This window comes from Mus musculus, chromosome 12 (genome assembly GCF_000001635.26).
Source record: "Mus musculus strain C57BL/6J chromosome 12, GRCm38.p6 C57BL/6J".
Taxonomy (NCBI): domain Eukaryota; kingdom Metazoa; phylum Chordata; class Mammalia; order Rodentia; family Muridae; genus Mus; species Mus musculus.
In genome coordinates, this window is record NC_000078.6 from 101,645,218 (window position 1) to 101,669,745 (window position 24,528).

General features: G+C 37.0%; 1 protein-coding gene and 1 pseudogene across 10 annotated transcripts in view; both read right to left on the minus strand.

Moving 5' to 3' along the window:
• Positions 1-228: 228 nt before the first annotated feature.
• The window catches only part of Tc2n (tandem C2 domains, nuclear), a 73,474-nt gene continuing 49,174 nt past the window's right edge, over positions 229-24,528 (minus strand). For 7 of the 10 annotated variants that reach the window (XM_017315217.2, XM_006516301.4, XM_006516303.4 and 4 more), the window contains 4 exons: positions 20,336-20,527; positions 7,522-7,636; positions 5,775-5,974; positions 347-3,988 (listed from right to left, as the gene is read on the minus strand). In XM_017315217.2, coding sequence (XP_017170706.1) covers positions 3,878-3,988; positions 5,775-5,974; positions 7,522-7,636; positions 20,336-20,527 — 618 coding nt within the window. In that variant the 3' untranslated portion in view covers positions 347-3,877. Of the gene's footprint in view, positions 3,989-5,774; positions 5,975-7,521; positions 7,637-11,803; positions 11,893-20,335; positions 20,528-24,528 lie in introns of those variants that run through there. The other 3 variants (NM_001082976.2, NM_028924.3, XR_001780494.2) reach the window with 2 other exon arrangements.
• Positions 4,062-4,194, minus strand: Gm52022 (annotated as a pseudogene).

Below are 24,528 nucleotides of genomic sequence, written 5' to 3' on the forward strand. Positions count from 1 at the left end.
TCCATGAATGAAGAACAAAAAATAGTTAGAGAAGGAAAGTCTGTGTGGAAGAGGCAGTGTGTTTAAAGTCTAAATGCTGAAAGTAGCTAAATCAAGAGTTCACAAAAGACAAAAAATGTCAGAAAGCCATGTGAGTAAAAGTCACATGAAAGTGGGATACTAGTAGTATACTAGAGGTCACATGAAAATGCTCCCATTTCATTTTAGATGAGACAGAGAACTCAGTTCTATATTTCATAGTTCATAATTATTTTAATTCAGTGGTTCAGCTAAAACTGTTCACATTTGAAATTTAGTTCTGAATAAGACAGGTTATGCAGCAAGAGAAAGAAAATAGAAGAACATCTTCCTAGTCATCACAGACATGGACATTTTATTGATTTGATACGCCCTGAAGAAACACTAAATAAATTTCCAAACACTGAAAAGACAGGCACTTTAAATATCCATTAATATCCTTATTAAGAATGGTCTAAACTTATTCCAAGTTTTTGAAATCTTTTATACATGTACAAATATATGAACATATAAGCAATGAGAATTTTTTCTGGAAAGCAATTTCCAACTGGCTGATGAGTTTATTAGTATCAGAGAAAGTTGAAAAACTATATTCAAACAAATTCAGGTTAGTTTGTTTTTAAACCATAATTATGTGTGTTCAAAAATCACAATGATTTCTTCTCCACAGTCAGGTAAGAATTTGAATTAAGACACTTGGGCCATTTATGATTCCTGCTTTAAAAATTCATGCAAAACTAAATTAGGGCCAAGTAATAAGGTCATTTTTGGACATGAGATGTAACTTTCTGTGTTATCTGAGAGTTTATAAATCCATTGTTGACTGATCTCCTTCCTGTTGCACAAAGCAACTATAATCTGGAAGAAGTTATTTCTGCCAGTGTCCCAGAATGTGTAGGAAAAACTAAGAAAGTTCCTATGGCATCAAAGTAATAGTTTATAATAACATAATGGATGGAGGAGAAAATACCTATGGTGGCTGTGAAAGCCTTAATGCCGTGCATACCAAGTTAAAACCTTCAGGTGGTCATGGATTTATTATTAAAAAAAAAAAAAAAGCAGACATGCCTTAATATCATGGAACAATAAAGGATATGCTGAGTGGGCCAGGACAGCTTGTGGAGAATGAAGTCACTGAGGTCCATTTTAGAGAGTCTTTCACATTTGCTATTGAGAGATGCATATATTTTACCCACAAGTCTGCTACACTAATAGCTCCATTGAGATTCCTGAACTCCCAACTGCACCTGAACTTGCCACTGGAGTTTCCAATGGCTTCAAACTCCCTAGGTTGTTAAATAGAATAAATCATAATAAACTGTTAAATCATTTAGAATTTAATACCTGTAATTTGGTAATCTTTTCATACATAGCATATTGCTTGTAAGCAATTGAGCAAATTAATTCCAGACCACATTACTTCTGTTCTTCTGCATATCAACTTGCAGTTGCTATTTGAATTGAAATGCATTTGCCATACCAACATATTAAGGATGTTTGCAAAACCTGAGAAGTAAACAAGTGTGCCAATTTAGTAAAAGAAGAGAGAAAAGAAATGAAAGAAATGGAAAAAGAAGAAACGTTACTGGAGAATAGTATTGTGTAAAACTAAATCAATGACAAATAGTGATATTTTAAAATGGTCCATAACTTTCTGTGATATATATATATGTGTGTGTGTGTGTATGTATACATATATACACATACACACACATATATATGTACATATATATACACACATACACACACATATACACATATGTGTGTACATACATGTGTGTACATATATAGAGATGCACACATATGTGTGTGTTTAATATATATAGAGAGTGATATAGTTTATAAATGAATAATCTCCCTCCTATTGTGAAGTTTAATTGGTTTCCAGCTGCATTCCCAGTATCATTTTAGTTCCCTTTTCCTTGTTACAAGTACAGGACAAGAAGAGCCTAAGCAAATACAAAGGAAATTATTTTTGTATATTATTTCAGTTATTGTTATTGGCTCCTAATTGTTTTTCTCTCCAAGAATGCCTATTAACACAACAGTGTTTGCATCTACACTTTCATATAACAATTTCAAGAACACAAAAAATATATACGTTTACATTCAATGCATCTTCAGCTAAAATATGCTTAAGTAAAAAGTGATTAAAACACTAGAAATCTTCACCTACTAATACTTTCCTACCTGAAAGTTCTTTTTTTTTTTTAAGATTTATTTATTTATTATACGTAAAGTACACTGTAGCTGTCCTCAGACACTCCAGAAGAGGGTGTCAGATCTCGTTACAGATGGTTGTGAGCCACCATGTGGTTGTTGGGATTTGAACTCTGAACCTTCGGAAGAGCAGTCGGGTACTCTTACCAACTGAGCCATCTCACCAGCCCCCCTGAAAGTTCTTTTAAATCAAGTTTTCTTTGTATTGACTTATCTAAGATGTCTAGGATCCTGGGAATCAAATTTATATTACATCTATGCTTAAAATTAATAATTAGATCATTATAACAAAATTAAATAAATTACATATATTAACTTTAGGAATTAAAATAAAACATTAAAAACAATGAAAATTCTAGTTATTAAAAATAAAGCCTCCTTCAACCATTATGTTATTATAAAAGAACTAGAGTTTAAGAGGTTATTCCTACATCATAATAAGTGATTCCTCTGGCCTAAAATATGTGGAACAAAGAGAGAGGCAGGCAGGCAGACAAGGGGAACAGAGAGACAAGGATCAGGAACATAGATCCATTGTTTACTTTTTGGTAAAAATAAAGTAAGATTAGAAACTGTTGCTTGTTTCTTCATAAAATTATTTTGTTTTAGCCACACGCTTATGCCCATCCAAGCAGAAATAATCTTCATATGCTAAGTTCTAATATGTACCTGAAAGAAGCCTATAGTAGAAACATATTTGTATCCTATACATTGTTAGCTGGTATGGTTATCAAAGTGGGAAAATACTTTAACATTGTGGATTATAGAACAAGTAATTTACATAAAAAATTGAAACAAAGAACTACTGATCATAAAATACTAAATTTGCTATTTAAGCTAATTTAATTTTGCTAAATTAAGTTATCCAAATGTAAAATATTTTAACTACAAAAAAAGGTTAAAAATGAGAAGGCAAAATTGACTTTAAGTTTAACTTCAATTAATCTTTTTACTTATTTATTATTTATTTGTGTGTGTGTGTGTGTGTGTGTGTGTGTGTGTGTGTGTGTGTGTGTGTGTTGATGGTCTACATGTGAATGACAATGAACAATATGAAGGAATTGGTTCTCTCCTTCCATCATATTGCATTGCAGGGATGGAACTCAAATTTTCAGTGTGGGGACAAGCTCCTTTTCCACCAAGCAATCCTCCTAGATCCAAGCTTTATTTATTCTTTGAAAAATATAAATAACTCTCTAATTCTCCAAGAAATAAGCAGTTTATAAAATGGCTATGCAATAACATAAATAAATTGTAAGTACAGGGTACCAATTTTCTTCATATACAGGAAAAAAGTAATGGAATGGTTCTATTCATTTTTGCTGTGAGAAAAATACATATAAGCTATAAACAGTATAACCAAGATCTAATTAATCATGTCTAGCACTGGAAAAGAGGTAAAGTCTTGTAAATGTCTAATAGTACTTTAAAAAGATACTTATCTAGGATTGATATTTTTATAGATTGTATAATTCATTAAGTTGGCCAAATGCTACTACCCTTTTATCATATTTTGGCACCATTTTAAAACATTTCGTTCACTTTGTGTACCTGAAAGGACTCATTACAAATTTTAAAAATTATGTTTCTTCTAAAAGAATGTCAAGCTGTCTCTTCAGCAATTTAATGCCCAACGTCTTCAAGATGGATTTAACTTGTGCCACTTGATAACAACCTTTTCCGGATTTGTAATGGTCTCTTTCCATTGATTCACTGCTTCAATATTATTACTGTCTTCACTTATCCAGAGCTGAAAAGGAACAGTACAACTATTCAACTTGTTAAATATTCGTAACTGAGTTTAAATAAGTATTCTCACTGTTAAGAGATATGGACAAGCTTGGATAGCATATCTTTAAATAAATATCATTCCACTTTTTCAAACGTTGGTTGATAATTTGACCCTTAAATGTTAAAATACTTCACTTGATCTTAGCCAAAAGGCTGAGAAGCGATAAATGTTAAAATACTTAAGCTGTTGATCCATTCTGGATAATGTGACCCACTTCTATTTAAGAATTAAAAATGAAATATTATTCTAAAAATCACCTTGAATATTCTTTCTTGTTTAATTAATCTAGGAGCTCAAATAAAATTCATTATTGCTCAAAAACGTTGTTGCCAAGTTTTCTAAACTGAGACAATGATTTTAACATAAAAATATGCATTTGAGCTCCTTTTACATTAAATGAAACTATAATTTTAATTGAAATCTAACAAATGGTCATTCTTAATCCATAATAATTTAATCATTCCTATCACTTCTATAACTATGGATAATACATGTGAATGATGAGAAATTTTTAGTATTATGAAAACACAAGACATCACAATGAATTTATAACATGGAGAAAAGGTGGACACACAACTGAAAAAACGTTAGTCTTTGTCTTGGCTATAACACTAACAATTCTGTAATCTTGGAATTAACTTATCTGCAACCAAGTTTCTAATTCTTCTAATAGATTTGAGTAAGTCATTGGTTTTCAATTTTTTTTCTATTTTGGTCTAAAAAAACCTTTCCTTCAAACAACATCTTACATAGAACCTAATACACAACACAGGTAACTTTAAAAGTATTTGGGTTGATAGACTGGAAGAACTCACTCCCACATATGATTCCCATACACTGGCCCCCAGAGAAGAAGCTCTCCAGAGTTGTTATTCTGGAAATCATCTCTCAAATTAAATTTCCATAAATTCTTTAATTAAAACTCTTCTCCAAATAAAAATACAGAAAGCTGAACCACTTTAAATTAGCAGCCTAATTACATGAAATGAGAGTTCATATAAATCTTTGAAAAATCATACACACAATCTGAAAATCTCACCTAGACTACTAATAACAGGTTTTTGTCAAGTGAAAGCTTTTATATCAGTTAAAGACCTCAAGACTTAAATGTGGCACAAACAGTTGTAATTAAGACAAAAAGCTAAGTAATAGCTACCACAAGTCAAAGATATTAAAAAAAAAGTGTAAAAAAAGAATTCTATAGGTTTAAATGTTATCAAGATCTATACAAATTACTCAGAATTTTAATTAATCCACAGTAAAACTAACTATCCAAATGATAGCAAAATCATTAAAAGTTGACATATTGTAGAAATTAAAATCTTTTATAACCAAATTAATAATATATTATTAATATATTAATATCAACATAACATATATAACAATATATTATATAATAATATAAAAGGCTCATTTTAAATAAAAAGTTAAAGATAAAACAGAATAAAATGAACGTGATACTCAAAGTCTTAAGTGAGATTTACATATTTAGGTTTCTCTCCTTTTAAAGATGAGAAGTTCAGAAGGCTTAAAAAATAAGCTTGACTGCTCAGATATGTTACCTATTTATATTAAAGCAAAACATCTGACAAAATTTGATTCTGAAGCAATACTGAATTTCAATTTAGAATGTTGAATAATCTTCCTATATTCATTGTTAATTTTATCTTCTTTTCATTGTTAATAAACCTCATAGTAACACACAGAGATGTATCAGGAAGAATTCAAGGTAACATCTACTAACCTGGCCTACAAAATGTTTTCTTCTTACAGAGCTCCGACTATAAAGTTTAATAAGAAAAACAATTTCTTTTTCAGTCTGTATAAGTGGAAAAATCATAGTTTCTCCCCATTTTACTCTTCCACTGGAGGCCTTCAATAAGCGTGTCTTCTTCTTGTAAATCAGCTCTCCTGAGCTAAACATCCCCACTTTCACAAAAAAACCTAGGAAACAAGAAACTATAGGTTATAAAATTGTATGTGAAATACTATCTAAAGATTTTATCTACATATTGATTATTGTAAAACTATGAATAATCAATTGTAAAGGTCTTCTGCATTGTTATTTGACTATAGAAAACAAAACTTTTGCCACACTTTCCAAATAATTGCTGTGACCTCAAATGAACTTAATATTCATCTGGTCTAAATAACATCAAACAGAATAAACAATTATCAGCAAAGGAAAAGACACTGAAAAGTAGAACAAGAAAAGTGTCAACTCTCTGGATATTCAGAGATATTAATTTCTTTAGGTAAATTTCTTTGCTTGTGATGCCATAAGTGTATGTGCACTAGAATAAAACAAGTAAATATTCTTAAGTAAATTTGAGTACTAGCACTTTGACAATGATAATATGGTTTGTATGAGCTATAACCAAACATAACAATTATGAATTTTAGGAAAAAAAATAGTAAAGATCCCCCAAAACCAACTCTGCTGGCTCTTAACATTGAAATATTCACTCTTTAGAGCTTTGAGAAAATAACCTTTGTTATTTAAAGCAAAAGGGAGAAAAGGATATTAAAGAAGTTTGGAGCAGGAATATCAACTAGGGAACTGCCATGGATAAAATTGTGGGTAACATATCTTTTCACCTAACTATACTTTTCAATATGATAAAAAATGACTATAGCTTAAGCAACAACTGTTGTCTGGCTACTGTGAGGAGTCAGTTAATATAACTGGGGCTAAAAGGCAGCAAATTGCTAGAAAGTAGGGAGTCAGAGGATGAGGAATGTGATCTGACTATTTATATGGCCCTAGGGATCAGTACTGAAGTCCTAACGTTTCTATAGAAAGTACTTTACCAACTGAGCCATCTCCAGAGTACGGTTTAGTGCTTTTTACAAGGAGTTCTTGACTTTTTCGTGTTTATTATTCTTTTCAGATTCTTCCTATTCTTCAGTGAACTTTTAAGGACATCATTTAATTTCTGTATATGTGCAAATGAGTTAACATAGTTGGTACAAGATTGTCTTGCATATTATTAAATTTCTGACTTACAAATTTCTTCTTGTTTTAAAATTATATAATCTTCACTATTCAAAATACTAATCATGTTTTCTCTACTTTTGCTTCATCCAACTCCGTACAAAATTTCCTATTTTGATGGTCCCTTTAAAGAAAAAAAACTTTTGGTTTTATTGTTTTTTCTTAATGTATTTATTAATTCCAGCTTTCCTAATACTTCTTATTTTTCTAACTTCTTAAATTGAATGCTCAGTTTTATATGTTTTTAATCTTTCTTAGTGAAAATACTTTTACTGTGGGAGAATAATCCCCTCCCACTCTTAGCTTTGGATATAGGGTTCTTCTCAAACATTCAGCTCTAGAGAGTGGCCTGGTGAACTAAGTATTGCTCACCAATGTATCACACAGTCCCTAGCTGAGCATCCAGAGGTCACAAACCTTAATGCACTTATTTTTACATCTTACCCTACCGAAACCTCTTCACATTATACATTCTTTGAACCACTGAAACACTTACTCAAAGTCAAAGGTGTTGATGAACTTGGAAGGTATTGTGCCTCAAGAATTTGCAGCTGAATCCTGCTATTTACTGCTTGAAAACAAGTCCCCAGTTCAAGTTCTGCTTGGCAAACCTGTACATGAAAACAAACAAACAAACAAACAAACAAACAAAAAACATCATTTGGCAGTTCATAATAGAGTTTGGAGATATTCCAAAAGTTCTAACATAAAAAGCTAGAGTAAAAAATGTTCAAAGTATTATTTTCTACTGACATCCAAACCCAGAAGTTATGAGAAATTTTGAGGATAAATTCCATGGATTTCTGAATGGTCCTTCCTTCAGTCTCTGCTCCGAACTTTGTCTCTGTAACTCCTTCCATGGGTATTTTGTTCCCCCTTCTAAGAAAGAATGAAGTATCCACACTTTGGATAGTTCCTTCCTCTTGACTTTCATGTGTTTTGCAAATTGTATCTTGGGCATTCTGAGCTTCTAGGCTAATATCCACTTATCAGTGAGTGCATATCATGTATGTTCTTTTGTGATGGGGTTACCTCATTTAGGATGATATCCTCCAGATCCATTCATTTGTCTAAGAATTTCATAAATTCATTGTTTTTAATAGCTGCATAGTACTCCACCTGGGGATCCATCCCATAAAACAGCCACCAAACCCAAACACTATTGTGGATGCCAATAAGAGCTTGCTGACAGGAGCCTGATATAGCTGTGTCCTGAGAGGCTCTGTCAGTGCCTGACAAATACAGAAATGGATGCTTACAGCCATCCATTGGACAGATCACAGGGTCCCCAAAGAAGGATCTAGAGAAAGTACCCAAGGAGCTGAAGGGGTTTGCGGCCCCATAGGAGGAACAACAATATGAACTAACCAGTACCCCCAGAGCTCCCTGGCACTAAACCACCAACCAAAGAAAACACATGGTGGGACTCATGGCTCTAGCTGCATATGTAGCTGAGGATGGCCTAGTCAGTCATCAATGGGAGGAGATGCCCTTGGTCCTGTGAAGGTTCTATGCCCCAGTATAGGAGAATGCCAGGGCCAGGAAGCAGGAGTGGGTGAGTAGGGGAACGAAGAGAGGGGGAGGTGATAGGGGATTTTCAGAGGGGAAATTAGGAAAGGGGATAACATTTGAAATGTAAATAAGGAAAATATCTAATTTAAAAAAATTAAAAATACCACATATTCTATCCACTTGCACAGAATCTGAAAGCACATGACATATCTACATACTGAACTTCAAAATTATTGATACCAAAGATAACTCCCCCAGTAGCCTTACTGGACACCAAGAGTGTTCTCCTTCCCCTTTCGAGGCCTTGGGAGGAGACTAACCAGCTTAGAACCCAGTTCCACCAATCCCTTCCCAGTCAGGTCAACCCTGGACAAAGCTAGAAGAGGTGAGTTGCATGGGATCTGTGATCTCACTTATCTAGCTCTGGACCCACCCTTTGGTTCTGAGGACCTTGTGGGACCCCAAGAGCATCCTGCTTCCCTTTGGAGGACTGCAAAAGCCCCAAGAATCTACCAGCTTGGAACACTGCCCCACTAATCCCTTGTCAATAGGGTGTGCCTGAATGCACAGCCAACAGAATCAGGTACCCTGACCTCCAAAGTCTGGCCCACAGTTCTCCCTGTTTTCCTGAGAAGTCCTGCTGCCATCAGGATCATCCAACCAACACTAGGAAAAACCAGATGCCCAAGGGTAGCATTAAAAACACAATCCACAAGACCCAGGTCAGTATGGCACCACCAGAGCATAACTATTCTTCTACAGCAAATGCTAGATATCCTAAGGAAACTGAAGCACAAGAAGAGGATCTTAAATCCAATCTTATAAAGATGATAAAGGAATTTAAAGAGGAAATGAATAAAACCCTAAAAGAAATATAGAAAAATGTATTCAAACAGGCAGAGGCACTAAAAGAGGAAGCAAACAAATTTAAAGAAATCAAGGAAAATATAATCAAACAGGTGAAAGATATGAATAAAACTGTCCAAGAGCTGAAAATGGAAATAGAAGCAATAAAGAAAACACATATTGAGGTAATCCTGAAGATGGAAAACTGAGGAAAGAACAGAAACCACAGATGTAAGTATCACCAACAGAATACAAGAGACAGAAGAGAGAATCTCAGACATAGAAGATACGATAGAAGGAATCAATACATCAGTCAAAGAAAAGGCAAAATCTAAAATGTTTATGACACAAAACACCAAGGAAATTTGGGATATTATGAAAAGACCAAATCTAAGAATAATAGTAATAGAAGAAAAAATCCCAACTCAAAGGCACAGAAAACATCTTCATAGAAGAAATTTTTTCTCATCTAAAGAGATACTTAAAACTCTAAAAGAAGCTTACAGAACACCAAACTAGACCAGAAAAGAAAACCGTCCTGCCACATAATAATCAAAACACTAAATGTACAGAAGAAAGAAAGAATATTAAAAGCTGCGAGAGGGAAAAGGCAAAGGAACATAAAAAGACATACCTTTCTCAATTACTCCTGATTTCTCACCTGAGACTAAAAGCTAGAAGGGCATGGGAAGATATATTGCAGATGCAACAAGACTATAGATGTCAACCAAACTACTATACCTGTGGGGCATTGGGCTATACACCGACAGCCTAGTCTCCAGTCGAGCTGAGGTCTGAACCCCGGTAGAACCTAGTGGTGACAATTCACCTACATGGGATGGTAGGTGTTCCCTCATGTCTCCTGGAACCCTGGCTCCTGTCGAAGTTACCGCCCCCACAGCCCTCCCAGGAGTCATGTAGACAATGTCCCAAGCTTCTGCCCTTCAGGCTAGACTCCTCCCAATTACCTAGCAACAACAAGATAACAGCCCACCCATAAGAGGGGCAGCTTGGCCCCACCTCACTCTCTCCTCTCACTCTCTTACTCTCTCCTCGCTCTCTTACTCTCCCTCTTACTCTCAAGCCTTTCTTCTCTCTCTCCTTTTCCCCCTTCTCTCCTCTTGGCCATGGCCAGTCTCCCTCTCTTTTACCTTTTCTCTTTGCCTCTGCCTTTCTACAATAAAGCTCTAAAACCATAGACTGTCTCTGTTCATCAAGGCCCAGTGTGCTTGGACGATGGGATAGGCTTTCTCCTAATGAGCCATTTCTAATCTGTCAGAAAGCCTTCCTGAGCTCCAGCCACGGACCAGACTAAGGACTCTCTCCTGCGTGGGAACCTCTCTCCCTCTGCCATCTCTCCTGTATCTCCGAGGCCAAGGGTGTCGCCCTGGGGCCCCTGGTATCAGGGGCTGCCCCTTGTCCACTCACCATCGAGTGGGGTCAGTGGCTTAGATGCCCACCCAGGGCCGAGTGGAAAGCATCTGGTAGCCCTCCTGCGTCCTCCTGCCCAGAGAGCAGGAGAAACTCTGGCCAGATGAGGGCTTTCTCCCTTCCCACCTCTTCCCCTCAGCCCCCTTTGCCCCACGAATACTCAGCAAAACTTTCAATCACCATAGATGGAGAAACCAAGGTATTCCATGTCAAAACCAAAATTAAACAATATCTATCTACAAATACAGTACTATATAAGATACTAGAAGAAAACCACCAATCCAATGAGGCTAACTACGTACAAGAAAACACAAAACATAAAAATTTCACACCATTAAAACCAACAAAAGAGAAACACACACACACAACCAATACCAAAAATAACGGGAAGTAGCAATCATTGATCATAAATGTATATCAACATCAATAGACACAATTCCACAATAAGAAGGAACAGAGTAACATAATGGATACATAAAAAGAATCCATCATTCCTCTGTATAGAAGAAACACACTTCAGCAACAAAGATAGACATGTTCTCAGAATAAAGGGCAAGAAAAAGGTATTTCAACCAAACAGACATAAGAAACAAGCTGGAATAGTCATTCTAATATTTAATAAATAAGCTTTCAACCAAAGTAATCAAAAGAGATAATGAAGGATCCTTCATACTCATGGATTGGTAGGATTAATAGTAAAAATAGCCATCTTACCAAAAGCAATCTACAGATTTAATGCATTCCCCATCAAAATTCCAACACAATTCTTTACAGACCTTGAACAAACGGTTCTCAACTTAATATGGAAAAAAAAAAAACAGGATAGCTAAAACAACACTGAACAATAAAAGAACTTCTACAGGTCTCATTATCCCTGAATTCAAGCTGTACTACAGAGCAACGGTAATAAAAACTGCACAGTATTGGTATAAAAACCGACAGGTTGATCAATAGAATCTAATCAAAGCCCAAGAAATAAACCCACATACCTATGGACACTTGATTTTTTGAGAAAATAGCCAAAACCATAGAAGTGAAAGGGATATCTTCAACAAATGGTGCTTGTCTAACTGGATGTCTGCAGGTAAAGAATGAGAATAGATCCATATTTACTAATCTACACAAAACTCAAGTCCAAGTGGAAGCACTTAAAGAAATGCTTAGTCATGAGCCAAATGCAAACCAAAACAACTCTGAGGTTCCATATTATACCCATTAGAAAGGCTAAGATCAAAAACTCAAGAGGTAGCACATGCTGGTGAAATGTAGAACAAGGGGAACCCGTTTGCATTGCTGGTAGGAGTGCATACTTGTACAACCACTTTGGAAATCAATTTGGCAGTTTGTCAGAAAACTGGGAATAGTTCTACCTCAAGACTCAGCTATACCACTCTTGAACATATACCCACAAGACGCTCGATCATTCCACAAGGACACATGCCCAACAATGTTCATAGCAGCTTTATTTGTAATAGCCAGAAACTGGAAACAACCTAGATGTCCCTCAACTGAAAAACAGATAAAGAAAATGTGGTTCATTTACAAAATAAAATACTATTCAGCTATTAAAAACAAGAACATCACAAATTTTGCAGGCAAATGGATAGAACTAGAAAATGTCTTCTTAAGTGAGTTAATCCAAACCTAAAATGACATGGTATATACTCACATGTAGATATTAGCCATAAAGTACAGGATAACCATACTATAATCAATAGACCCAAAAAAGCCAAATAACAAGGGCCCCAGGGCAAATGGTTGAATCCTTAGAAGGGGAAATAAAATAGATATCAGAGGTAGATAGAAGTAAGTTGGTGGGAGAAGGAGGGGGAGGGAAGGGGAGATCAGATATAGGGAGAGCACAGGAGAGAAAAAGAAAATTGGCAGCAGAGACAATCTCTAGGATGTGTCAGAGACCTGGGATGGTGGGAGGCACCAGAAGGTCTATAGAGTTGACTCTAGCTAAAATTCCTAGCAGTGGGGAATATGGATCCTTAAGTAGCCACTTCCTACAGCCAGGCAGCATTCCCAGTGCAGGGCTAAGGACTGCAACCCTCCCACAAAAGCTTCTACTCAAAATGTGTTCTACTTACAAGATGTGCAGGGATAAAGATAGAGCAGAGATGGAGGGAATGGACAACCAATAACTGTCCCAACTTGAGTTCCACCATATGAGGAAGAACCAATCCCTGACACTATTAATGATAATTCTGTTACGCTTGCAGATAGGACCCTAGCATAACTTTTCTCTGAGAGGCTCCACACAGCAGCCAATAGAGATGCAGAGTCCCACAGCTAAATACTAGATGGAGCTTAGAAAGATTTGTAGAAGAGTAGCAGGAAGAATTGAGGGAACCAAAGAGGACAGGGACTCTACAGAAAGACCAACAGTGTCAACTAACCCAGCAAGGGTTTCCAGAGACAGAATCAACAATCAAATAGTGAGCACGGCTGGGGTTAAATTCCCTGCACATATGTAGCAGATAAGCAGCTTGGTATTCATGACAGGCCCCCCCAAAACAAGAGCAGGAGCTGTCCCTGTTTCCTGCCTGCCTATAGATCCCATTCCCCTAAATGGGCTGCCTTGCATGATCTCAGTGAGAAAAGATGTGCCCAGTCCTGCAGTAAATTGATGTGCAGGAGAGGGTGTGGGGTGTTGGTGGGAGGATAATACCTAGAGTAGGGCTCCCATGTCTCAAAGGAGAAGGGGAGGAAGGAATTGGGGTGGTTCTGTGTGAGGGGAAACTGGGCTAAGATGAGGACCTGAAATTGAGATGTAAAGTAAATAAATTTGAAATAAAAAAGATACGTCAATTTCTTTCTTCAGAGACTTGAAGTTCTTGTCATACACTTTTCACTTGCTTTGTTATCACCAAAAAAGAAGTTCAGAATACCCATGATACTACTCACAGACCATATGAAGCCCAAAAAGAAAGAAAATGACATCAAAGTGTGGATGCTACAGTCCTACACAGAAGGGGCAAGAAAATAATCTTGGGAAGTAGAGGGAGAGAGGGATCTGGTAGGAAGAGAGGAGGGCGAGGGAAAGAGGAGGGCTGGTTCAGATACAAGAGGAGATAGGGGAGAAGTACAGAGGGTTAGTAATTTGAAAGGAGGTGTGTAGCAGTAGTGGGAGGAGAACTGGGGTTAGCCACTAGAAAGTCCAAGATACAAGAAACCCAAGAAGTTCCCAGGACCCAACAGGGGGAACATTAGCTGAAATACCCAACAAAGGGGAGATAGAACCTGTAGAGACCATATCCAGTTGATAGGCACAGCTACTAGTTGAGAGATGGGGCCACACACCTACCTCAAAAATTTTGAGAATTGCTCCTGTCAAAAAGAAATGCAGGGACAAAGAGTGGAACAGAGACTAAAGGAAGGCCATCAATAGACTGTCCCACCTAGGGATCTATCTCCTTTCCCAGTTTCTCCTCCACAAACTCCCTATCCCATACCTCCTGCCCCTGTTTCTATAAGGATTCTCCCCCACCTACCCACCCACCCATTCCCACATCAGCGCCCTAGCATTCCCATACACTGGATCATCAAACCTCCATAGGACCAAGAGCCTCCCCTCCAACTGATGCCAGATAAGGCCATCCTTTGCTACATATTCAGCTGGAGCCATGGGTCCCTCCATGTGTACACTTTGGTTGGTGGTTTAATCCTGGGACCTTTGGGGGGGGTCAGTTGTTGATACTGTTGTTCTTCCTACAGGGTTGCAAACCCATTCAGCTCCTTCAGTTCTTCCCCTAACTCTTCCATTGAGTTCCTTGTGCTCAGTCCTATGGCTGGCTATAATCATCTGCAACTGCATTTGTCAGGCTCTGGCAGAACCTCTCAGGGGACAGTTATACTAGGCCCCTGTCAGCAAGTGCTTCTTGGCATCAGCAACAGTGTCTGGGTTTGGCATATGGGATGAATACCTAGTTGGGGTAGTCTTTCGATGGCCTTTTCTTCAATCTCTGCTAAACTGTTTGTCCTTGCACTTCCTTTTGACAGGAGCAATTCTGGATTAATATTTTTGAGGTGGGTGGGTGGGTGGCCTCATCCCTCAACCAGGGGCTGTGCCTGTTAAGAGGATATGGTTTCTACAGGTTCTATCTCCCCTTTGTTGGGTATTTCTGTTAATGTCCTCCCTGTTGAGTCCTAAGAACCTATTGCTTCCCTGGCATCTGGGGCTTTGTAGTGGCTACCCCCATTTTGCCACTCCCACTACTACACTCCTCCTTTCAAATTCCTGACCCTCTGCACCTCTCCCACTTTTCTCCCATATCTGATCCTTGTCTCTTTTCCAAGACCCTCCTCTCTCCCTTCCAGATCCCTCCTACCCTCTATTTTCCCTGAGTATTTTCTTCCCTCTTCTGAGTAGGACTGAAACATCCACACTTTGGTCTTCCTTCTTCTTGGGTTTCATATGGTCTATGAGTTGTATCTTGGGTAGTCTGAGCTTTTTGGCTAATATCCACTAATCAGTGAATGCATACCATGTGTGTTCTTTTATGAATGGGTTATCTCACTCAGGATGATATTTTCAAATTCCATCCATTTGCCTACAAATTTCATTAAGTCATTATTTTAATAGCTGAGTAGTTCTTCATTGTGTAAATGTGCCACATTTTCTGTATCTATTTCTCTGTTGAAGGACATATCAGTTGTTTCCAGCTTCTGGATATTATAAACAAGGCTTCTATGAACATAGTGGAGCATGTGTCCTTGTTATATGTTGAAGCATCTTTTGGGTATATGCCCAGAAGTGGAATAGCTGGGACCTCAGGTAGAACTACTTCCAGTTCTCTGAGAAACTGCCAGACTGATTTCCAGAATGGTTGTACCAGCTTGCAATCCCACCAACAATGTAAAAGTGTTCCTCTTTCTCCATATACTAGCCAACAAGTGATCTCACCTAAGTTTTTGATCTTAGCCAGACTGGTGTGAGGTAGACTCTCAGGGTCATTTTGATTTGCATTTCCATGATGACTAAAGATGTTGAACATTTCATTTAAGTGTTTCTCACCCATTTGAGATCACTATTTGCAGATAATATGATAGTATATAGAAGTGACCCTAAAAATTCCACCAGAGAACTCCTAAACCTGATAAACAGCTTCAATACAGTAGCTGGATATAAAATTAACTCAAACAAATCAGTGACCTTTCTCTACACAAAAGATAAAAAGGCTGAGAAAGAAATTAGTGAAACAGTACCCTTCACAATAGTCACAAATATAAAATACCTTGGAATGACTCTAAATAAGGAAGTGAAAGATCTATATGACAAGAACTTCAAGTCTCTGAAGAAAGAAACTGAAACTGAAGAAGATCTCAGAAGATGGAAAGATCTCCCATGCTCATGGATTGGCAGGATCAATATAGTAAAAATGACTATCCTGCCGAAAGAAATCTACAGATTCAATGCAATCCACATCAAAATTCCAACTCAATTCTTCACTGAGTTAGAAAGGGCAATTTGCAAATTCATCTGGAATAACAAAAAACCTAGGATAGCAAAAACTAATCTCAACAATAAAAGAACCTCTGGGGGAATCACCATGCCTGACCTCAAGCTGTACTACAGAGCAATTGTGATAAAAACTGCATGGTACTGGTACAACGACAGACAGGTAGATCAATGGAATAGAACTGAAGACCCAGAAATGAACCCACATACCTATGGTCACCTGATCTTTGACAAGGGAGCTAAAACCATCCAGTGGAAAAAAAGACAGCATTTTCAAGAAATGGTGCTAGCACAAGTGTTGGTTATCATGTAGAAGAATGATAATTGATCCATTCTTATCTCCTTGTACAAAGCTCAAGTCTAAGTGGATCAGAGACTTACTTACCTCCACATACAACCAGAGACACTGAAATTTATAGAGAAGAAAGTGGGGAAAACCCTTGAAGATATGGGCACAGGGGAAAAATTCCTAAACAGAACAGCAATGGCCTGTGCTACAGCACAAGATCAAGAATCGACAAATGGGACCTCATAAAATTGCAAAGTTTCTATAGGGCAAACAATACTGTCAATAAGACAAAAGGCCACCAACAGATTGGGAAAGAATTTTTACCAATCCTAAATCTGATAGGGGACTAATTTCCAATATATACAAAGAGCTCAAGAAGCTGAACTCCAGAGATTCAAATAACCCCATTAAAAATGGGGTACAGAGCTAAACAATCAATCGAAGAATACCGAAGAGCTGAGAAGCACTTGAAAAAATGTTCACATCCTTAATCATCAGGGAAATGCAAATCAAAACAACCCTGAGATTCCACCTCACACCAGTCAGAAGGGCTAAGATAAAAAATTCAGGTGACAGCAGATGCTGGCAAGGATGTGGAGAAAGAGGAACACTCTTGGTGGGATTGAAGCTTGTACAACCACTCTGGAAATCAGTCTGGTGGTTCCTCAGAAAACTGGGCATAGTACTACCGGTAAATCCAGCAATACCTCTCCTGGGCATATACCCAGAAGATGTTTCAACTGGTAATAAGGACACATGCTCCAGTATGTTCATAGCAGTTTTATTTATAAGAGCCAGAAGCTGGAAAGAACCCAGATGTCCCTCAACAGAGAAATGGATACAGAAAATGTGGTACATTTACACAATGGAGTACTACTCAGCTATTAAAAACAATGAATTTATGAAATTCGTGGGCAAATGGACGTATCTGGAGGTTATCATCCTGAGTGAGGTAACCCAATCACAAAAGAAATCACTTGATATGCACTCACTGATAAGTGGATATTAGCCCAGAAACCTAGAATACCCAAGATACAATTTCCAAAACACAAGAAAATCAAGAAGGAAGACCAACTCGTGGATACTTCATTCCTCCCTAGAATAGGGAATAAAATATCCATGGAAGGAGTTGCAGAGACAAAGTTTAGAGCTAAGACGAAAGGATGGACCATCCAGAGACTGCCTCACCCGGGGGTTCATCCCATAATCAGCTACCAAACGCAGACACTATTGCAGACACCAGCAAGATTTTGCTGAAAGGACCCTAATATAGCTGTCTCCTGTGAAGCTTTGTCAGTGCCTGGCAAATACAGAAGTGGATGCTCACAGTCATCTATAGGATGGAACACAGGGCCCTCAATGGTGAAGCTAGAGAAAGTACCCAAGAGCTGAGGGGGTCTGCAACCCTATAGGTGGAACAACAATATGAACCAATCAGTACCCCCTGAACTCATGTCTCTAGCTGCATATGTAGCAGAAGATGGCCTAGTTGGCCATCATTGGGAGGAAAGGACCCTTGGTCTAGTAAACTTTATATTCCCCAGTACAGAGGAAAGCCAGGGCCAAGAATTAGGAGTGAGTCAGTAGTGGAGCAGGGCGGGGGGGAGGGGGGACAGGGATGGTATAGGGGACTTTTGTGATAGCATTTGAAATGTAAATGAAGAAAATATCCAATTAAAAAAAAGAAAGAAAAAGATAACTTAGTCAACAAATGGCACCTGCAAAATTGGATGTATACCTGCAGAAAAATGAAATAAGATTCTTACCTTTCACCTTGTTAAAAAAAAAAAAATCAGTTCGAAATGAACCTAGATCTTGATTTTAAACCAGAAACAGTAAAATTTCTAGAAGAAAACATAGCAGATAGCCTTGAAATCATTGGACTTAAAAGTACTTAATTTTTAAAGATTTTAGATTTATTTAAATTTAGATTAATTTATTTATCTTATTTTCATATGTATAAGGGGTTTGCTTGCATGCCTGTATATGTAACTAGTGAGCATATGGGTGATTATGAGCTACCAATTCAGATGCTGAAACCAAATCTCAGTCCTCTGCAAGAATACCAGATTCCCAAAACCACTTAGACAGCTCTCTAGCCCCATCAAGCACATTTTCAATAGAACACCAATAGCATAGGAACCAACTGCAAATATCAACAGATGAGATTACAAGAAATTTAAAACTTCAGCACAGCAAAGGAAACAATCATGATATCAAACAGCACACAGAATGGGAGGAAATCTTTACTAACTGCAATTCAGACAAGATATTAACATCTAGCATTTACCATGAATGCAGAAATTAAATACCAATGAAATAAACATGCCAAATAAGAAACAAGCAAATGAACTAAAGAGACAAGGAGAATGAGAAAGAGGATGAGAAGGAAGAAGAGAGGGGGAGGAAAAAAAGTAATTTAAATAAGATTTAAAATGATGTAACACGTGTTATAAATACATATACTGGGGGCGGAGAGGAAAAATATCAAAAAACAACTAGAAAGAAATTTTAATTCTTCTGACCACTTACACAATTTTTTGTATTTTTTTGTTGTTCATTTTAATCTCTAATTAATCCCTTCCACTTTGGCAGTTCTCAAGCCACACAACACACTAGACTCACCACTAGGGAAGTTATTGAAGACTATAAATTCATTTGTCCTGACCCTTAGGAAAGTTTAATTGTATTAGTTTAGGTGTAGACATGCTTTTAAAGTTCCCAAATGATACCAATGTATAGCTGGGGTTCTTTTCATTAGTTCTTCAAGTTATCCTAAATATTTTTAGAATAAAAATTTATATTTTAAGAAATAAAATATAAATCCTGTATAAATTTAAAATCATATTTAAGTTAAAGCTTATAAAGTTTAAGACTAATTTCTAAAAATGTTATCTGAACAGAGAAACTCTATAGTTAAATAATTAAGAATTTCTAAATACTTTAATGACATTTTCTGACTGGCTGAGAGAAGAAAATATCAGCTCTCAAAAGCTGAACAAACACTTTTTGTTTATAGCAATAACAATTTTTAAAAGTTAACTTTAAAAACACCCATGCTTGGTCCAAAAAATGGTTCAGTCTGGTGTTGCTAAGCCTGGTGAAAGAGTTTGATCCTCAGGACCTAAATAGTGAAGAGAATCAATTTCCCACAAGTTGTCCTCTGACCTCTCATACATGCTATATAGCATACATACTCCTCCCTCAAACAGTACAAAAATTTTTTTTACATAAAGCAAAAACTTATTAAGATGAAAATAAATTTCATTCTGTGATGAGGGTGGGGTATAGCTCAGCAGTAGAAAATGTGTTCAACATATGAGGTCCTGGACTCCATCTCTAGTATGGGAGGCACAGGAAGGACACAATTACACTCTATCCAATTTGTGAACAGATATATAGCTTATCTAAAATTAAAACCATTTTTATTAATTCTACTTTATAGTAATCTCAGATTGCATATGGACTTTATGATTCGTTCTTATTACTTTCAGGATTGCTACTACTATAGTAAACATTCATGAAAAATGTGCTAGGAAAAGGTTCATGATGTTATTTTGAAGAAAATAAAGGAAGAAAAATGATTATATTAATGTTTTATAATTTCTTCTAAAATATTATTTTTAAATAATATTGCCCTTGAGAGCTTTCATAATCTTCCCATATATTCCAACATATATTCAAATTATCCTCCAACAAATGAAGATTTTCAATAAACCATTTTAAAAGTGTCAACTATGTCCATTATTAAATACTATTATCACTTACAGAAATTTTTGAAGGTGCTATTATTTCCAACGAGTACTCCATTTCCTGGGTACTAAGAGTTCTGAGTGAAAGAGAACACTCTCCAATGGTTTTCTTCTTGGGAGTCTGGGTTTGAATCTTAAATGCAAGTCTCACAGCTTGGAGATTTTGTAGTTTAATAGCAAATACAAATGTTTCCATAAATTCAATAGCCTTAAAAAACAAGAAAATATTAAATATAAATACTTCATTATATACCTAAGAAAAGTATATAAAATATATTTTACAAGTATTTTAGACTGAGGGAAAGGAGATCCAGTGACCAGCCCAAATTGAGACCCATCTCAAGGGGAAGCTTCAAGGCCTGGTGGGGTATGGTGGTGTTATGTGTGTGGGGTGTCAGGACATCCTCTTGAAGACAGGGAGAAGGAGGAATGGGATGAGGAACTGTCAGAAGGTAGAACTGGAGGAGGATACTGACTGTAGTGAAAAAAAAGGATTAAAGATATTTTTTAAAATGAAAATGGAGTTCTTGTTTTACTGTATTACTTAGCTTCACAATTCATCCTTATTTTACTTAGAATTTAAGATCATATTAATATTAACCTAATCAGAATATAGCTTTACCTTTTTGAAAATTAGACTATTTTCCTATCTTGGTTTTCTAATATACCTTTCTTGCTATTCATCACTTGATGAGAATGTTTCAAGAATTTCATATACAAGTTTACTAAGCATAAAAAAAAATTAAGGTGTTCACATAAAGAGAATTGAATTCTCTCTTTAAAAGAGTCAGAACACAAATTTGTTCTTTTCTATATATTTTCTTTTTACATCATTGGTGAAGCTTTTTCAAAAGTCAAGATATCTAATCAAATAGCAAATCTGATGGCTATTGTCTCCAAAGTTTCACAGATATTCAAATTTATATCTAATCAGACAGAATTATGTCTCTGTTGGCCTCCTAACCACTGAACTGCTTCTTTTGTATTATCAAGCTATAGAGCTATACCAATAAAACACTACACATGAACTATTTAAAATCGTACACAGTGCAAGTGTGATAGTATACTTCACATTTTCCATAATAGGGAGCTCTCAAACCACTTGGTATGTGAAAATAAATTTTGAAAATGAAAGAATCATGAAGGTATTTTTCCTAACTTTTTCTAAGTTAACTTACTTTTATTTTAAAATCATAAAATAAAGTTGCTTAATTCAGAAAGTGTTCATCATTCCTCCAGAGTCATTTAGACTTTTTTTTTCAGACTTTTTTACTACTACTACATACAAAATTACCAACATTTTATATATGCTTTTGCTTCCACCTTAAATTATTTTCATGGAACATATTTCAAATAAAATATCTGTATTGCTAACTGTACATATTTTGAGTTTTTGATGTATGTTACCAAAATAATTTTCCCAAATGTATGTTTTAGAGCAGTGGTTTTAAACCTTCCTAATGTTGTGACCCTTTAATACAATTCCTTGTGTTATAATGACCCAACCATAAAATGTCTTTGCTACTTCATAACTGTAATGTTGCTACTGTTATGAACCATAATGTAAATATCTGATATGTAGGATATCTGATATGTAGGATATCTGATATGCGACTCCTAATGGGACCATGACCCACAGGTTGAGAATCACTGTTTTGGACTCATTAAAAGATAACTCCTGAGTGGAACTGGGTAGATTCCGAGGATCTGGGAGGAGTCAGAGAAGGAGAAAAGCATGATTAAAAAATATGAAATTTTTCTCAATAAAAATTTTCTAATCATATTAAGTAAAAAATCAATATATATTTTATGGTAACTAATTAAAATGAATTTTCTTGAATTCTTAGAAACGAATTTTATTATTTTAGGATGACATGTTCGTTTGAAAACTCTTTTTAGGACTAGAGAAATTGCTTAGTTATTAAGAGTGCAGACTGGCCTTCTGGTCCACACCTCACACCTACAGCAGCAGTCTTGGTTCCGCACACTATGCCCCACTCCTCAGATCTGCCTGTCTCCCAGGAGGCAGGCTCTAACCCAACACACACAGGTAAGACACATGACCACCCCCTACTACCTTTCTGCTGGGGCCCCAGCAAACCTAGCTCCATAGCTGTGATTCACCCTGATGGAGCTTCATCTTCCTTCTGGTACACACCTACACCTGCAGTAGTCACAGATGAACACAGGGTGCCCCACCCCACAGCTCCACCAGCCTCCCAGGAGGCCTGCTCAAACATGAGACAAACAGCTCCAGCAGCTTCCAGGAAGCCTGCCCCAACCCAGGACACACAGGCCAGCCAAAACCAGAGACAACCAGATAGTGAAAGGCAAGTACAAGAACACAATCGACAGAAGCAATAACCCAGCTCTCCTGCTACAGCAAGTCCTGGATATCCTAACACACCTGAAGAACAAGACCTTAAATCCCAACTCATGAAGAAAATGAAAGAGGATATTAATAATCCCTTCAAACAAACACAGGAAAATACAGTCAAACAGATAAAAGCCCTTAAAGAGAAAACAAAACCCTTAAAGAAATACAGGAAAATATAATCAAAAAAGAAAATAAAATAAATAAAACAGCCCAAGACCTAAAAATGGAAATAGAAGCAAGAAAGAAAACACAAATGGAGGGAACTCTGGAGATGAAAAACCTAGGAAAGAGAGCAGGAACTACAGATCTAAGTATCACCAAAGAATGCAAGAGATGGAAGAGAGAATCTCAGGCATAGAAGATACCATAGAAGATATTGATATATTGGTCAAAGAAAACACCAAGTGTAAAAAGTTCCTAACTCTAAACATGCAGGAAATTTGGGACACTATGAAGAGACCAAACCTAAGAATAATAGGAATAGAAGAGAGTGATTCCCAGTTCAAAGGGCCACAAAATATATTCAACAAAATCATAGAAGAAAACTTCTCTGGCCCAAAGAAAGAGATGGCTATAAAGGTATAAGAAGCCTACAGAACACAAAAAAGATTGGACCAGAAAAGAAATTCCTCCCACTACATAATAATCAAAACACTAAATGTACATAACAAAGAAAGAATACTAAAAGCTGTAAGGGTAAAAGGCCAAGTAACATATAAAGTCACATTTACCAGAATTACACCTGACTTCTCAACAGACTGAAATGCAGAAGGGCCTGGGCAGATGTCTTGCACTTTCTAAGAGACCACAGATATCAGCCCAGACTATTATAATGAGCAAAACTCTCAATCACCATAGATGAAGAAACAAATATATTCCATGACAAAACCAAATTTAAACAATATCTTTCTACTAATTCAGCCCTACAGAGGATTCTGAAAGGAAATTACACCCAAGAAAATACAAGAAATTAATCATGGGCCAACCTCTACAAATCCCGCCAGGATAGAGCTGGTCTTCCAGGAATTCTGACACACCTGAGAGCACAGGTAAAATCACCACTTCTGCTCTCAGGGACCCGCCGGAGCCCTCAAAACACAGGAACCTAGAAGCAGCCTGAGACAGAATCCTTCCAGTTTCCATCTGCGCCCCAGAGATGACCCTGTGCCAAGCTCTCCATACCCAAATCCCAGCAGGGGAAAGCTAGTCTCCCAAGAGTGCTGACATGCCTGAGAGCACAGGTGAGAACACCACTTCTGCTCAAATTCCTGGCCCAAGAGGGACCCACCCAGAGCCATCAGGACACAAGAACCAAGGAGCAGCCAGGGAGAGAATCCTTCCGGTTTCCATCTGCACCCCAGAGCTGACTCTGTGCCACAGCTCTACATACCCAAATTCTGTCCAGAGAGAACTGGTCACCCAGTAGTGCTGACACACAAGCTTACAGGAGGGACAAGCCACAGTCAGAAACAGTAAGACCAGAGATAACCAGATGGTGAGAGGGAAGGGGAAGAACATAAGCAAAAGAAGCCAAAGCTAATTGGCATCATCAGAACCCAGATCTCCTATCACAGCAAGCCCTGGATACACCAACACACCAGAAAAGCAAGACTGATTCAAAATCACATCTCATTATGATGATAGAGGACTTTAAGGACATAACTCCCTAAAAGAAATACATGAGAGGGGCTGGAGAGGTGGCTCAGCAGTTAAGAGCACTGACTGCTCTTCCAGAGGTCCTAAATTCAACTCCCAGCAACCACACAGCGGCTCACAACCATCTGTAAGGGGGTCCGATGCCCTTTTCTGGCACATCGGGAGATAGTGACAAT